Source organism: Canis lupus, chromosome 35 (genome assembly GCF_011100685.1).
Source record: "Canis lupus familiaris isolate Mischka breed German Shepherd chromosome 35, alternate assembly UU_Cfam_GSD_1.0, whole genome shotgun sequence".
Lineage (NCBI taxonomy): Eukaryota > Metazoa > Chordata > Mammalia > Carnivora > Canidae > Canis > Canis lupus.
The window spans coordinates 12,457,141-12,473,532 of NC_049256.1; the positions used below are offsets into that span (position 1 = coordinate 12,457,141).

The 16,392-nt window shown below is 39.3% G+C and overlaps 1 protein-coding gene across 4 annotated transcripts in view; it reads left to right on the plus strand.

Annotated features, from left to right (window-relative positions):
* Positions 1 to 1,227: 1,227 nt before the first annotated feature.
* Positions 1,228 to 16,392, plus strand: part of TMEM170B (transmembrane protein 170B) — a 43,378-nt gene continuing 28,213 nt past the window's right edge. For all 4 annotated transcript variants that reach the window (XM_038584176.1, XM_038584177.1, XM_038584175.1 and 1 more), the window contains exon 1: positions 1,228 to 1,393. In XM_038584176.1, the coding sequence (XP_038440104.1) occupies positions 1,297 to 1,393 (97 nt within the window). In that variant the 5' untranslated portion in view covers positions 1,228 to 1,296. The remainder of the gene's footprint in view (positions 1,394 to 16,392) is intronic.

Here is a 16,392-nt window from a genome sequence, read left to right on the forward strand (position 1 = left end):
GATTTAGATACAAAGAAATATTGCAAAGAAAAAGGAGCTAGACCGAGGGGATGGCGTGGAGGAGTAGGACACCTGCCGATCCCTGTGTCAATAGGTGATCTCAGATGCTGGAGCCACGGGAGGCCCATGTTCTGGAAGCTGGAAGGACAGGATGAATGATAAAGCGGGTCTATTTCTGTTTTAGCGGCTGGAAAATATATTCTGCAGGTAGTGACCTCGTCAGATCAGCTGACTCACTTAAAAAAAAAAACAACACACACACACACACACACACACACACACACACACACAAAAACCTGCAAATGGATATATTTAAGACGTTGAGATCTTTACGCCCTGCAAACAACTTGCACGCCAACGTCTTTACGATCAAATGCATTTTGGGGGCCGGCGATCTGGGAGGCCACAGCACGCACCCACGTGCTCCCCCCAGCCCGGCTCCCCACCGCGCGGGCCCGGCTGCAGCGACCGGGCTCCGGGGGCGGGCAGGGGGCGGAGACTGTTCCCTCGGAGCAGCCAATCAGCAGCCGGGCCGGGCGGTGGCGCTAGTGACGTAGGCGGCGCTTCCCTCCGCCCCACTGCGGGCCGCCGCTCGGCGCCGTCAGCCACGCGAGCCCGCGCGCGCGGGGAGGGGGAGGGAGGGGAGGGGGGGAGGGGGAGGGGGAGGGCGCCGGGGGCCGGCCGGCTGTCGGAGGGCGGCGGGTCGCGGGGAGGGGCGTGAGCATGCGCAGCGGCTCCGGGCTCGGCGCGGGGGGCGGGGGGGGGCGGGGGCTCCCGGGCGCGTGCGCGCGCAGCAGCGGCCCGCCGGCGGCCGCGGGCGGAGGGGGCGGTTCCTCGAGTGTCGGCGGCCGGAGGGTGGGCAGGTCGGCGGCAGGTGCCGCTGCGGCGGGCGCCGCAGCCTCGTGCGGGCCGCGGGCCTCCCGGAGCCCCGGCGGCGATGAGCTGGGCCCCGTCGGGGGCCGCCCGAGCCGTCCGCGCGCCGCCGCGGGCCTCCCCGCGTGACCTCGGCCTCCGCGCGGCGCGGGGCTGCCCCTGAGGGAGCGGCAGCGCCCGGCCCGGCCCCCGCCCGCCCGCCCGCCGTCCTCGATGTCTCCCCGGCGGGGAGGGGGCTGCCTGGGAGACGCGCCGAGCCGCCCCCCCCGGACGCCCGTCGGCGGCCGCCGCAGCAGCGCCCGGCAGCCTTCCCCGGCGGCGGCGGCCTGGAGGAGCCGCGCAGCCGCCGCCGCCCCCGGAGCCTCGCAGCCGCCGCCGCCACCCGGCGCCCGAGGAGAGGGCGGCGGGCGCCCCCCGGGGAGGATGAAGGCGGAGGGGGGCGACCACTCCATGATCAACCTGTCGGTGCAGCAGGTCCTGAGCCTCTGGGCCCACGGGACGGTGCTCAGGAACCTCACGGGTAATTGAGGCCCCGGCGCGGGGGGGGGGGGTGCGGGGGGGCCCGACCCCGCAGGTGCCCGCCCGCGGCCCCGGGGCGTGTGGCTGCGTGTGGCTGCGGAGCCCCGGGCGCCCCCGCGGACGCGCACCCCGCTTCCCGCCGGCCGGCGAGCTGCACCTGTGAACCGTGGTTGCTCCAGGTGACTGCGGAGGTGGGTCGCGCTGGGTCCCGGGCCGGGCCCAGGGTCTCGTGGCCTCGGAGCGTGTCAGCTCTGACCCTGCATCTCTCTCCTCCTTTTCCTTTTGTCTGTCTGCCTCTGGCCCCCGACATTCGATGATTTCTTTTCCCCCCTGCGTTTGTCAAGGCTGTCAAGGGGGAGTTGGACTTAACTACATCGTAATAATTAACCTCGATTTTAGTTGTGGAAGGGAGCAGTAGTAGTCCTCTTTATCGACTCTAGATTCGGTTGCAGGTGGTTTGTTGATGTGGACATCCTTATACCCCGCGTTCTGAATTCAAAACAAACAACAACAACAACAAAACACTCTTTATTTGGAGAGTAGTGGTTAGAAGAAAGATTCGGTTGCAATTTGGTGACTCCTCCGTGTCTGCTTCTCGGAGAAAGAACTTAAAAACATACTCCGGATTTAATTCTTGAAAACGTGTAAGGCCAATTTTGGTAGGACATTTGAAATGCATTATATCACGAAAAAAAAAAAAGAAATGCATTATATCAAACTGGTTAAGAATGTGAAGAGTATTTTAACGAATATAACCTGTCCTGACAGGTTAACTACCTGTATGTGTATGATATAGATACTGTATATCGTATATGTTTATATATGATACTATGTAGAATAGTAACACATATTTACATATTTATTATAAAACCTGGCAAGATAATGGAATTCAGATACGTGTAGAGAAAAATTTTATGGGATTTTATACCGCAGGAAGACTTTAAAGACACTGATTTTCTTGAATATGGGAACTATGCAATTAATACAGATTCTGGATTGATTTGTAGTGTCCTCACTTTTAATCTGTGGTTATTTAACTTGGAGCACACTGACCTTATGTGATGGTTGAGGATCGGGAACATGTTCTTATTTCTAAAAAAAAAAAAAAAAAAAAATTGACTTGAAGACCATTTCATGATTCAATTGAATTTGGAGATAGCCTACGTTATCTTACTTTTCTGGCTTTGCTCCTTTTTATCCACGGTTTGTAGTTCAAATGCTGTATCAGTAGTGTTTGTAGGAGTGAAGTGAAAAGTGAGAATACATATTTGTGTTTGTTAAGGACTGGTTTAGCTCATCATTTATTTAGAGAGAATTAGTTTGGGGAGCCATAGAGTAGCGTAAAATGTAACTTACCACTTGGCTAGATTTAGCAATATTTTTTAAATGTTTACTTTAGGATTCCAGTCATTATAGTGCCTTCTAGTTCCATGGGTCAACCAGTAGGCTGATAATAGTAGTTTCAACCCAGGGTTAGCTCTCATTATCTCTAATACAATTTTAATAATTGTCAGCTGCTCATTAGACTTTGCCATTTCGTAAAGGTTATGCTAAACATCCAAAACGAGTTCCTCAGGTGGGGCATGAGGACCTCTTCTAGGAAGTAACGAGCCTGAATATACAAAATTCTGCTTGTCAGGGTAGAAATGGAGGAAGATGTAAATTAAAAATACACTTCACCAGCAGGTGAGTGTACCACATGATGGGACCACTTCACTTCTAAAAAAGTGGATTCTGGATATGGTCACATTGTGATGTGATGTGGTTCACTGTGGCCTTCTCACTCATGCTGGTGACCTTAGTGATCCCACATGTGGCTTGGTCATTAGTCAAGAGATGCTCCCCACAGAGCCATTTAGAGTTTGGGCTATTAAAAACACCTAAAACAAGACTACCGCCACTTAGTTCCTGCTATGTATCAGTTACTTTACAGATATTATTTCTAATCTGAAGAATAACTTTCCAAAGTAGAATTGCAGAGAACCCCAGAAAGGCAAAGGATGTTGCCCCAAATCATATTGCTAGTAAATGGCCAAGCGAGGCTTTCCACCTTGGCTTTGCCCGCAAAACTACTCTTTCTCCGTTACTTTCTTCAGGCAGAATGAGTTACTGCTTCACTCTGCTACCTCTGCTCCATATGTGTGCTTTTATTATTATATTTTTCAATGACATTATTTTTATAGGTCTCTTCTAGACTGTGAGCTTTTGGATGGTGGGTCACTGTCATAATCACGGAATTTTGGAATGTTAGCATTATTCTACATAGCACATCTAAATACTGAATACATGTTTATTGAATTGCATTTCTAAAATAATTCTTAACAGTTGCACTAGTTAAAAATTCTAGTTGCATTTGTTTCAAGGTACATCTATTGGAGTGAAAATGCTGTTAACTAGGAATGAGTTACTTAAGCAATTTTTTATAGATAGGTGATACACCGTTAAGCTACATAAATGCTTATTAAATGCACTTTTCTGTGCTAGTTATCATGCTTTCATGTATTTTATTTAATCTTTTCAATAATCTTGAGATTATTGTTTATGGATTCAGACATTGAAGCTAAGAGTAACTTGCTTAGCTCTGATAGCTAATAAGTGAAAAATTACTACCTTTTTTCAGATCATGATAACACATTAACTCAGAAGGTATGTTTGTTATCATGATAAACTTGGAAATGAAACAGATAATACAGAAAAGACCATAGTTTAGAACCAGGCTGATTTGGATTTATGAAATGATTATGTGAAGGATTTGCAGAAATCTGGTTAATAGAACCTTTGGTTAATTAAAAAAAAAACAAACAAACAAAAAACAAAAGGAGAAGGTATTCTCATTTCTATTTTTTTTCCCTTCTACTAACAGAAATAACAGATGTCATTTACTCTTCTCTTTGTATTTTATCCTAAAAAAAGGTGAAGCGGGAAAATTTTTATATTGACTTTTTCCCCCTTAGACACTGACCTTTAGGAAACAGTGTTGTGTATGTATTACTTTGATGGAAATACATTTTTTAAAAAATTAAAAAATAAGAACTAGAAACTAGAACAAGCTTTAGAGCTAGAAGTTATGTAGTTTGACTACTTCATTTTAGAAATCTGATGTATCACATCATTGAAGTGACATGGCCCGGATCCGTTATGCAGTGACAGAGGGCAGGCCTAGAGATGATGTTCAGTGACTCTTAGTTCTGTGCCTTTCATTTTATTCCACATGGATTCTTAACTCGGGCATGTTTGGTGATAAATCTTTAGATACTTAAGAATAGCCTGGTATTATTTGCCCCCAAAAGCCTCAGAACATGTGAATGGAGCTAGTTTTTGTCCAGTAAATAAAAGTACTGGAAAATGCAAGACATTATTGAATAATAATACTTTCCCCAAATTTTAAGTTGCCATTGCCTGTGTAAAAGTTAGTGATCTATATTTATTATATGTGTAGTTTTAGAAATTCTACCAAGTTTGGTCTGCTGTTTATTTTTTTCTCCTTTCTGAAGACACTAGTATAGGGATTCCATATAGAACAGATTTTCCTGGTGATCCCATCTCCTCCTTAAATCACCATTGCTAGAGTTCTCTTCTGTACCCATCACTTTCCAAAGTGCATAATTCACAGGATTCTAAAATTGTTAATAGTGTATAGGTTATTATATGCTTCTTCAGCTTACTAGAGATAAATTCTTTCCTTTCTTTGTGAAACAGTTTTTCTTTCTCTATATATGTTCTGAATCCCACTCCCCTAATCTAAAATTACAGTCCATATGCACGTATTCTTTCAGTTTTATGAGTAATTTAACTTAAATAATCTACAGTGAAATATATTCCTTTGCTTTACTTTTATTTTCGTCAACTACTTTGGCTCCCAATTTTGTGTTCTGACCCAAATTTGGTTGCTAAGAGTTTAGAGAAAAATTTTTTACTTAGAAAAATGCAGGATCCCTAAACCCATGGGTAAACACAGAGTCAGGCTGGTACTGGGAAAAGAATAATTGGTCCCTGGGAAAAAAGGCACAGGCTGGCCTCAGGCTCATCTCCTTTCTCCATGTCAGTTGCAAATGTGGAGCAGGTGCTCTCCTCTTCTATTGGTACAGACATTGAGAAGCTGGGAATTCAAACTTGAATGAAGGTCAGATGTCTTTTTGTGTGCATAAAATATATATGTGCTTATTTTTATGTTATACATGCACACTATTATAGTTCCCTTCTAGATTTTATAGTTGCTAAGCTATTTAGTGTTAGTATTGATTGTCGGGAAAAAAAAAAAAAGAGAAAGGTGGAGGGAAGTGTGTATCCACTGCGTGTAGTTGGGATTGTTCACACTCACACTGGTATATAGCCAGCACCTTCCTTCAGTATGCTTTCAAGAAAGTGTGCAGCTTTCTGGGATACCCTGCACCCCAGCTCCCTTGTGGATTAAGTTCCTCCTTGTAAATGCTCAATTAATTATAGGAGGTTTTTCTGAAATATAGGTGAAAAATTCTTTACTCTTTTGTGGTACAGTCAATTAACTAATGCTGGTATGTACTATTATAGTTTATAGGAGTTCACTTTTTGGAAGTTTTACCTGTATATCTTACTGAGAATGAAGCTTACTGAAAATGAAGTTACTGTAATTTTTCAAAAACCAGAGTTGTCATCTGCAGGTTCTTACTGTCTTAATCTCCATCTCATTATCTTTGAATCATGTATCCATATCCTCTGGCAATAGCAAGTGTGAGGTCTAGATGACATTTCTTAAACCTAAAGCAATTTCTGGGTAAGTCTTAGGACAGTGTAAGCTGTAATTCTGACTCTTTAATAGACGTAATGTAAATTATCTTTGCTTTTTTTTGATGAAAGGAAGGACCAGAAAAGTAAGATAACTTATGGAGAGTCAAAATAACTAGAGATATTTGTCTTGTAAAAAGGAAGCCTAAACAGAAGAGGAAGGGCGAGTCAGGGATAGGGAGGAGGCAGTGAAACCAGGAAAGGAAATTGAGATTAAGAATAGTTAGATGTAAATTACGAAGGTCCTGGAGAAAACAGGGGCAGTAATCATTTTGACATTGGCCATGGCAACATTTTTTTCTAGATTTGTCTCGCGCAAGGGAAACAAAAGCAAAATTACACTATTGGGACTATACTAAAATAAAAGCTTCTGTGCAGCGAAGGAAGCCCATCAACAAAATGAAAAGGGAACCTATTGAATGGGAGAAGATACTTGCAAATGATATATCTGATAAAGGATTAATATCCAAAATATCTAAGGAACATAATTAACACCAAAAAATGAATAATCCAATTAAAAAATGGTCAGAGGACGACCTAAATAGACATTTTTCCAAGGAAGATCTACAGATGGCCAACAGACACATGAAAAATACTCAATGTCACTCATCATCATGGAAATGCAAATCAAAACTACAATGACTAAGCACCTATATCTGTTAGACTGGCTAGAATCAAAACGACAATAAATAACAAGTGTTGGTGAGGATGTTAATAAAAAAGAACTCTCATGCACTGTTGGTAGGAATGCAAACTGGTACAGCCACTGTGGAAAACAGTATGGAGGGTCCTTAAAAACTTAAAAATGGAAATACCGTAAGATCTAGTGATTCTACTACTGGTATTTACCCAAAGAAAATGAAAGCACTAGTCCAAAAGATACATGCAGCCCTATTGTTATTGCAGTTTATTTACAATAGCCAAGATATGGAAGTTACCCAAGTGTTTATTGATCGATGAATGGATAGAGAAGACCTGGTGTATATGTGCAATGTGATTATTAGCTATAAAAAAAAGAATAAGATCTTGCCATTTGCAACAATATGGATGGACCTAGAGGATATTATGCTGAGTGAAATAAGTCCATTAAGTCAGAGAAAGACAAATACCTATGGTTTTACTTATATGTGGAATCTAAAACCAAAACAAACCAACCAACAAGCAGAAACAGACCGATAAGTACAGGGAACAATCTGATGGTTGCCGGAGAGGGAGATGGAGGGATGGACAAGATAGATAAAGGGGAGGGGGAGAAACAGGCGTCTGGTTATGGAATGAATAAGTCACCCCCATAAAAGGTATAGAATATGGAATTAGAATGGTATTGTAATAGTGTTGTATGGGGACAGACGATAGCTATACTTGTATTAGCACAATGTATAGACTTGCCCAATCACTATGTTGTGTACCTGAAACTAATGTAACATTATATTTAAACTATACTTTAAAAAGCATGTCAGAGGTAAGAAGAGAGCCCTGAGAGTGTATAGCATGTTGAATTTACCATAGTATCAGATGAGAAATTCTAAGAAATACCAAAGTTCTAAAATGATTATGTTCCTTGAATATTTACTACGTGCAAGATCCTGTGCAAAGCATTTTGCATGCATCTCTTCTCCTATAATTGAAGTGGCCACGTTACTTAACGCTTTATTAAATGTATGTGATTATATCAGGTATGATAGGCTAATTGTGTTTTTAATGGCTAAATATTTTAGCAATAAAAGTTAATCATAGAATAAACAGTGGCAGTGGAAACACTTGAAAAATGTCTCATTAGACTATCAAATTTCAGTAACCTTAGCTAAATAAATTAAGCTTGAAAAGGAGATTTTTCATCAACCTTCATACAAATGTGAAGAACCAAACTTTTACCTGGGTCCAGTTGCATGTGTTCTTATAAATCTCGGGGTATAATCCAGGAGGTCTTTTTTGTAAGAGTGAAGTGGTACAGTAGAAGCTTTTGAAAAGCAGGGGATACCTGTATACTACTCTCAAAAATCAGTGTCTAGTTAAGATGTTTTTGTCAGTGTTGTGAAACTGGATTTTCGTGATAAAATTCCTCCCCTCTCCCATTTACTTTAATGCAACATAGTTTCTGAACTTTGCTGCATATCAGAATCACCTGAGTTTGGTTAAAGGTGCAGATCCAGGGTCCCAGTCCATATTTATGGAATTAGGATTTTTGAAAGCAGAGCCTATGAAGCTGCATCTTTACCTAGCTCTTCTGGGTGATTCTGTTATTGAGAGGTCAAGAATTGGGAACACCTGATTTTTAAAAATTAAGTTTTCTGTGATCAATTCATAGCTGTTGTGATATATTAAGCAAATTAAAATGGAGAATTTGGTATAACTCAGGACTTACAAAATTTTCAGTATAAACAATTCATTTACTTCCCAGAGGATGCTCATACCCAGTTTTAAAACAGTGACTGTCTTTTAACATGTATTATTAATATTATTATTAATATTTTAAATATTTTAATTTGTTCTTTATATGAACTATTAGCTATGAAGAAAAATTCCTATTAAATGGTTGTATTTTGAAAATTCAAGATGGCTTAAAAAAAAAAAAAAAGATGGCTTAGGTATATTAGACCTGAAGTATGCGGGAGAATGTGACATTAACAATATTTATGTAAACACTTAGATACTGTGCAGTTACTGGAATTTTTCCCTTCAGAATAATTTGCGTTCTATTAGTTTTTTGTATGCAAATGGAGAGCCTAAAGAAGCAATAGGACCCTTAAATTTATGGGTCAAGAAGCTGAGTTTCATACTTGACTACAACTACTTGGTTTTTGCATGTTAGACAAACCATGTTTCCCACGCTCTGGTTTCTTGTGTGTAATGCAGTCTGATGCCAGCAGCTCTCATGTTGATGTTAAGGGAAAGCTGATTTAGAAATTAGAAAGTTCAGAGGGAAAAGTTTAGTTAACTATGAGTTAAGAAAAGCACTTATCAATTTGCATATAAACTTGTTTCTTTAATCTTTAAAAATAAGAGACTTTCTTTTCAAGTGGGGCTTCCTCAGACTTTTAATAGGCTGATTCGGAAGTGTGAGGCTTAGGACCTAGAAAATCTTTGTTCTCTGAGCACCATTTAATAGCTCTTAGGATTAAGCCTTCTTAGGACTTGTTTAGGAAACTCTGGATTCAGTGTCTGCAGATCCCTTCCAGGTCTGGAATTATGTCTTTGTTTTACTTTGTTTTGCTTATCTGTGTGTGGCATAACTGCTTCCACAGGGTTACTGTCAGTGATATCCAAGCTGTGGTGCATCACTTGTTGGATTTTCTCAGTTGTGCTTTTATTTTCTGGTCTGTCATTCACTCGGTCCTTTCTTTAGATTTAAGAATTTGTTACATTGAGAATTTCATCATAAGTTAATGCTCAGTGATGTAAAAAGTTCACATTTTTCACTGTTCAGTATCCCTTGAAAATACTGTATCATGAGATTGTAAAACATTTTATCAATTGCTGAGAAATTTTCTTTAGATCAGTGACTGATTCAAACAAACATGTTGTTACTGACTTTTTTAGTATGGCATGTATAATTTAAGATACTTGAAGGCATATAAGTAATAACAATTGAAACCATTGTATAAGGCTATGTTATAATTTCATAATAGATTCAGATTTTGACATTTAATTCTTATACTTTTATAACTGAGTAGTGGATCAATTATGAGGAAGAACAAATTGACATCTTTTAGGAAGACAGTACTATGGCTTGACTATAGAAGTCTGAACTATTTAAAATGGCCTTCACCTGATTTCTTTAAAGCAGTAATATTCTGATTGTTTTAAATTTAAAAAACTTGCTTTTAAAAAGAAATTTCTTTTACTACTCAATGATAAGTACTGTAATTTACAGTTTGAAATTATATAATTAGCTGGCAAAAGGGTAATTTAGTATAAGTGGGTAATAAGTGTTGCCATAAGCTTTGAGAAAGGCGATGTATTACGGCAGCCCTTTTAAGTATCACTATTAAATTTAAAAACTAGTGTTTTTGGTTTTTGCTCTCTTTCAGAAGCAGAAGCAGACAGCTATTAAATATTTACTATAGTTTCAACTTCTATGTTAAATGAGGTTTCAAGTGGATAAATACAGCAACTCATTTTTAAATCTGGTTAATATAGTAAGAATGACTAAAAATAAAAAATTGTTCTTTACATTTACCTTTATTTTAACTTTATTTTTGTTCATTTCTTTGTGTAGAGTTAAGGTTCTATTTACTATCATATTCCCTCTGTCTGAAGAGTTTCCTTTAGTATGTCTTGTAGGTCTGCTGGCAATGAATTCTCCCAGCTTTTTTTCCTTCTGAAAAAAAATCTTCATTTCACCTTCAGTTTTAAAAGCTATTTCTCCTGAATATAGATTTTTGGCTTTATAGGGTTTTTTTCCCCTTTAAGTCTTTAAAAAAAAAAAAAAGTCACTATTGTCTTCTGATTTGGTAGTTTCTGAAAAGAAGTTTGCTGTATCTTTTTATCTGTTTCTATATATGTAAAGTATTCTCTCCCCTTTCAATATTTTCCCTTTATCTTGGAGTTTTAGTCATTTCACTATGATATATTTTGGTATCTGTATGTGGCTTATTTTTATTTTATTGTGTTTCGGTTATTTTGGGAAGTCTTTATCTTGCTTGAGATTCTCTGGGAGTCTTAGATTTGTGGTTTGGTATCTTTCATTATTTTTAGAAAATTTTCGGCCACTATCCCTTCAAATATTTTTCTTCTCCGTTCTCTTTTTATTCTCCTCTGGGACTCCAATTACAAGTAAGTTAAACCATTTGAAATTGTTCCCTAGCTCTTGGATGGATGAACTCATTTTTTAATGTATCCTCCTCCTTTTGTCCTATTCTTTTTTCTCTCATATTTTAGTTTGAATAATTTTTTTTGGCCCATCTGTAAGTTTGTTGATTCTTTGCTTAACTGTGTCAGGTCTGTTGGCAAGACCTGACAGGAATTTTTCATCTCAGATATTACGATTTTTATTATTGATTTAAAAAAAAAATTCTGGTATTTCCATTGGGCTTTTACTTGGAATTTCCATTTTTCTGTTAAAATTCCGCATCTGTTCATGTCAGTTTTCCACCTTTTCCATGATAGCCTTTAACATGTAAATTATAGTAATTTTAAAGTCCTTATCTGGTTGTTGTGAAATCTGAGTCATTTTTGAGTTTGGTTCTGTTGATTGCTTTGTTTCTTGACAGTGGATTGTTTCTCCTATTTTCTTTCTTTTTTTTTTTTTTTTTTAAGATTTATTTATTCATTAGAGACAGGCACACACACAGAGGCAGAGACACAGGCAGAGGGAGAAGCAGGCTCCATGCAGGGAGCCTGATGGGGGACGTGATCCTGGGTCTCCAGGATCACGCCCTGGGCTGAAGGCAGTGCTGAGCCTTCAGCTGCCCATTTCCTATTTCCTTTACCCTCTTCTACCTCCAATATGCTTATCAATTGGTTAAATTAAAATAATTTTTAAAAATTACTAGGTGACAGTGAATTCTTTTGGGACCTTTCTTGATATTATTCTTCTTGTTCAGGCTTCTGTTCCCCATAACATCAGCTATATACTATGCTCTGAAGAACCTGGCATATTAGAATAAATGCCATCAAAGTACCATTAACTAAACACTCACAATGTTAGCCCTTGCTAACATATGAAAGTACTGTATTAAATTAATTAAAGTTCTACAGTAAATATTTTCAGCTTTGCAGGCCATATGATCTCTGTTATAACTACTCAGCTTCACTTTCATAGCTTGAAAGTAGCCATTGACACTATATATGAGTCTGACTGTGTTTCAGTAAAATTTTATGGACACTGAAATTCAAAATCTGTGTAATTTTGATGTGTTGTGAAATACTGTTCTTTTGATTTTCAACCACTTCAAAATATAGACACTGTTCTTAGCTCACAGGCTATACATAATAGGTGGTAGGCCAGGTTTATTTAGCTCATGGACCCTACTTTGCTGACCTCTGATCTAGGGGACTTTTTTCAAATTATAAATGCATCATCTCCCTGAGAGTCTAGTAAGCCACCTATGTGGGACACATCCCCAAATTGAGAAACCACTGAGATTGGAAACTAAGGGAAGTGACTTCCATACCTTAGGTCTGCTGGAATGAGAACAGAGCTTGAGATAACTTAGTGTGAACATAGACTATTTAAACATATAATGTGGACCATTTCTATAAAGAAGGTAGAAATAATACAGCTTCAAAGTATGGTCATACTGGCATGGTATTTTCAGCTTGAGGCTCAGAGTATATTGAGCACACAGTAATGGTTCAGTATCTTTAATGATTTTATTAGAAGAGTGAGATATTCTCTGGGATTTTTTTTAATTTAAAAAATTTTTTTAAAGATTTTATTTATTTATTCATGAGAGACACAGAGAGAGAGAGAGAGAGAGAGAGAGGCAGAGGCACAGGCAGAGGGAGAAGCAGGCTCCATGCAGGGAGCCCGATGTGGGACTCCATCCTGGGTCTCCAGGATCACACCCTGGGCTGAAGGCGGCGCTAAACCGCTGAGCCACCCGGGCTGCCCTATTCTCTGGGATTAAAAAAATTTTGTGTTTGTCTAATGAGATGGTTTTGTTTTTATGACTTTGGATTTTTTAATAAGTATCTCTGACGTAACTGTAGCCTAGAGTAGTGATTTCTATTTCTCTTGCGTGTTATTATTTGGTAGAGTTGATGAAAATGTTGTTGTTTAGGTCTTACCTCTGGAGATTGCTTTAGTTGTTCAATGGGAAATTCTCGTGAGCAGCCCGGGTTGAGAGCCTTTGGCCTAGTAGAGATCTTCTTTGATGAATTTTAGAATGAAAAATTATTTTTTAAAGATAGTATGTGGCAAAATTTAAAAAGTATTTTTCAGGCAGGTGCTTAAAAAATAAAAAATGAAGAAAGTATAAAATAATATCATACATCTCCTATCTTTAAGAGATAGCCATTGGCAAGCTTTCCATTTGTGCATTTTCTGTACATATGCAAACGTATTTTTAAGCAAATAGGATCATACGGTATGTACCATTCTTTGACTTGTTTTTACTCAGTTAATATATTTTAGACATCTAGAGAAAATCATTTCTCATAAATAATTTTGTCCAAGGATTAAAAACAAAAGTACAGAAGATAATTTTTGAGCTACTTGGCAACGGGGGCTGATGAGAGATACAGATTGGGAGCAGGGCTATTTCTAGTATTGTTTGGAGGCCGAGACACATCACAGCTCTCCAGTGTAACAATCCAGGCAAAATTCGTTTAGGATGAAGATTATTGGACAGATTTTAACAGAGAAAAATAATGAGAGGACTTTATAAGGTGTGCCCAGGAAGAAGGAATATTTCCTTTCATGAATGAAGGTGATTGTATGGATGGCAGACTTCATAGTGTTCTATTTTGTGCACTGTATTTTTAAAATTTTGTTTCGCATCTTGCTTAGCATTAGCAAAGTCTCCCTCTGGCCTATCCTCCTTTCACTGTTGCTCAATTGCTGGAAGCTTGGATTAGGTGGGATGTGGGTAGACCGGGAGCACTGGGCCTGTGGATGTCCACGTTAGCTGGATGGCCTAGACAGTTTAAGGAAAAGTGGTGGTATCCCACGCCAGTCCTCTTAGCACCTGCCCTTCCTCCAGGGCTCTTGGACATCTGTTCTTGCTCTGCTCTTGGGATCCTGCAGTTCTCTTCACCTGAACTAACCCGGTAGGTTTCCTGTGTTTGCCAGTAGCGAGCAGGGCTTTAGACAGACTTGCTTATGCAGAATAGAACAAGATCTCCAGAGGCCCTGTCCACGGACCAGGTTGTGTGCATCTATCAGGTAATTCACAACCATAGTGATAACATGAAACCTGTTAGTTACAGATATTCTTAGCAGAGTTCAATTTTTTCCAAGATAAATAAATAAGATTGTTTTAAAAAGCTAGAAACATGAAAATAGATTTGAGTTTAGGTAGTTCATGCTCAGTCTGCTTAAGGGATAACCTGGCCTAGTTATTAGAGGACCATTTGAGGTTCTATTTTAGTTGTTTGATTCTTTGATATCTTGGGGCTTTATAAAACATTAAACATAAAATTTTACATTTTCAAATGATCAGGCAGATTTATTGTTGAGGCCAGTAACTGTGGAGTCTCTAGGCAGACACCATTACTTACAGTCTCTCACTCGTCTTAGATGGAGTCAAGAATTTTTTCACTCTTTTTGTATTTCAAGGACAGCAAAGAAAAGTGCTTTGTGGGGCAAATCTGGTAAGCTGTCAAAAGTGGGCTTGGGACACAAGGCAGATGACTGGCTGCTTATGAGTATGTGCCTATTGCTATAGAGCCTTTTTGGTCTCAGAGCTCCCTTGACGAAAATGCCCCCATGTTATTATTCCCTTATACTCCTACTTTTTAAGGATCACTTCGAAAAATTTTATCTTTTAAAATAGACACATCTTCTGAGCACGTTAATAAGCCTTTTCTTTCATGCATTTATTATAAATTGAAGCTATTTGTTTGGGAGTGACAGCATGAAAACACTACTCTCCTGAAAGCTAGAAGAGAAAAACCGTAAGATGCAAGCTTCGTCTACTTTTCCTTAATGACCAGTGTCTTTCTCTCATGCCATTGGAAGCATGCATGGTACTTCAGCAAATACTGGAAAATATATCCGATGTCTCTTCCTTCCAGTGTTTTCACATTAACTGAGTCCATTCTAAGTGTTAATTCTTAAGAATTTGGCAGGGTGAAAAGGCTTTTATTTTTTACATCTGTTTTCTGTATATCATTCTTTTTAAAAAAAAATTAAACTTTTTACTTTGAGATGATTAAGAGTCACATGCCTTTTGTTAACAAATAATGTGGAGAGAACCCATGTACCTTCTACCCAGTTTATGCATTGGGAGCATCTTGGGAACCACAGTGTAATATCAAAACCATGATAGTGACATTGACCCACCAACCTTACTCAGAGTTCGCTAATATTACTTGTGTATGTGTGTGTGTATTTATTATGTGTGTGTATTTATTTCTCTATGGTTTTGTCACTCATATGTGTATCCACCACTACAGTCAAACTATAGAATAGCTCCATTGCCACAAAGACTCCTGGTATTTACCTTTTTTATATCCACTCCTTCTTTCCTTCCTCTGTGAGTTTTTTTAAAAAGAGTTTATTTATTTGAGAGAGCGCACACAGGGGAGAGGGGCGAGGAGCAGAGGGACAAGGACAGGCAGACTCCCCACTGAGCATGGAGCCAGCCCTAATCCCAGAACCCTGAGATCATGACCTGAGCTGAAATCAAGAGTTGGGCATCTACCTGACTGAGCCACCCAGGCGGCCCACTTCACAAGTCTTTTGTTTGTTCCTCATTTATGGTCATGATGTAAAATAATTACCTTTGAAATTTATATCCATACTTTGAAAATTCAGTTTATATTTTTTAAGTGTAGTTAAAAAACAAAGTTTACCATCGTAACTATTTTAAGTGTATGGTTCAGTAGTGTTCAGTACATTCACATTGTTGTATAACAGATCACATCTTTTTCGTCTTGCAGAACTGCAGTTCTGTACCCACTAAACAGCAACTTCTCATTTCTCTCTCCCCCAAGCCCCTGGCAACCATTGGTCTGTTTTCTCTCTATGAATTTGACTGCTGTAGATACCACATGTAAATGAAATCATACAGTATTTATCTTTTTGTGGCTGGCTTACCTCAGTATAAAGTCAAGGTTCAGCCCTGTTGTGGCATGTGCCAGGGTTTCTTTCCTTCTTAAAGCTGAGTAATACTCCATTGTAGTAGGTACAGTCCACAGTTTATTTATTCATTCATTCGTTGGTGGACACTTGAGCTGCTTCCTCTTGGTGGTTATGGTGAATAATGTTGCTGTGAGCATGGATGTGCAAATATCTCTCTGTGATCCTGCTTTTGCTTCTTTTGGATATATACCCAGAAATGGAACTACTGGATTGTATGATAGTTCTTTTTTAAACTTTTTTGGGGGAACTACTGTACTTTTCCATAGCAGCTGCACCATTTTACATTCCTGTCAACAGTATATATCTGTACTTTAGTGATGTTAGGACAAATACATTTTAATCTATCTATTTTTGTCCTCTTTATTTCATGACTGTTTTATTGACTTTTCTTTAACACTTGATAGAGAATGCTAGCATGGATAAAAGATATTTTGTATTATAGAATGTTTGCATACCAAGGACGATCCTCAAGGTGACATCCAAACATT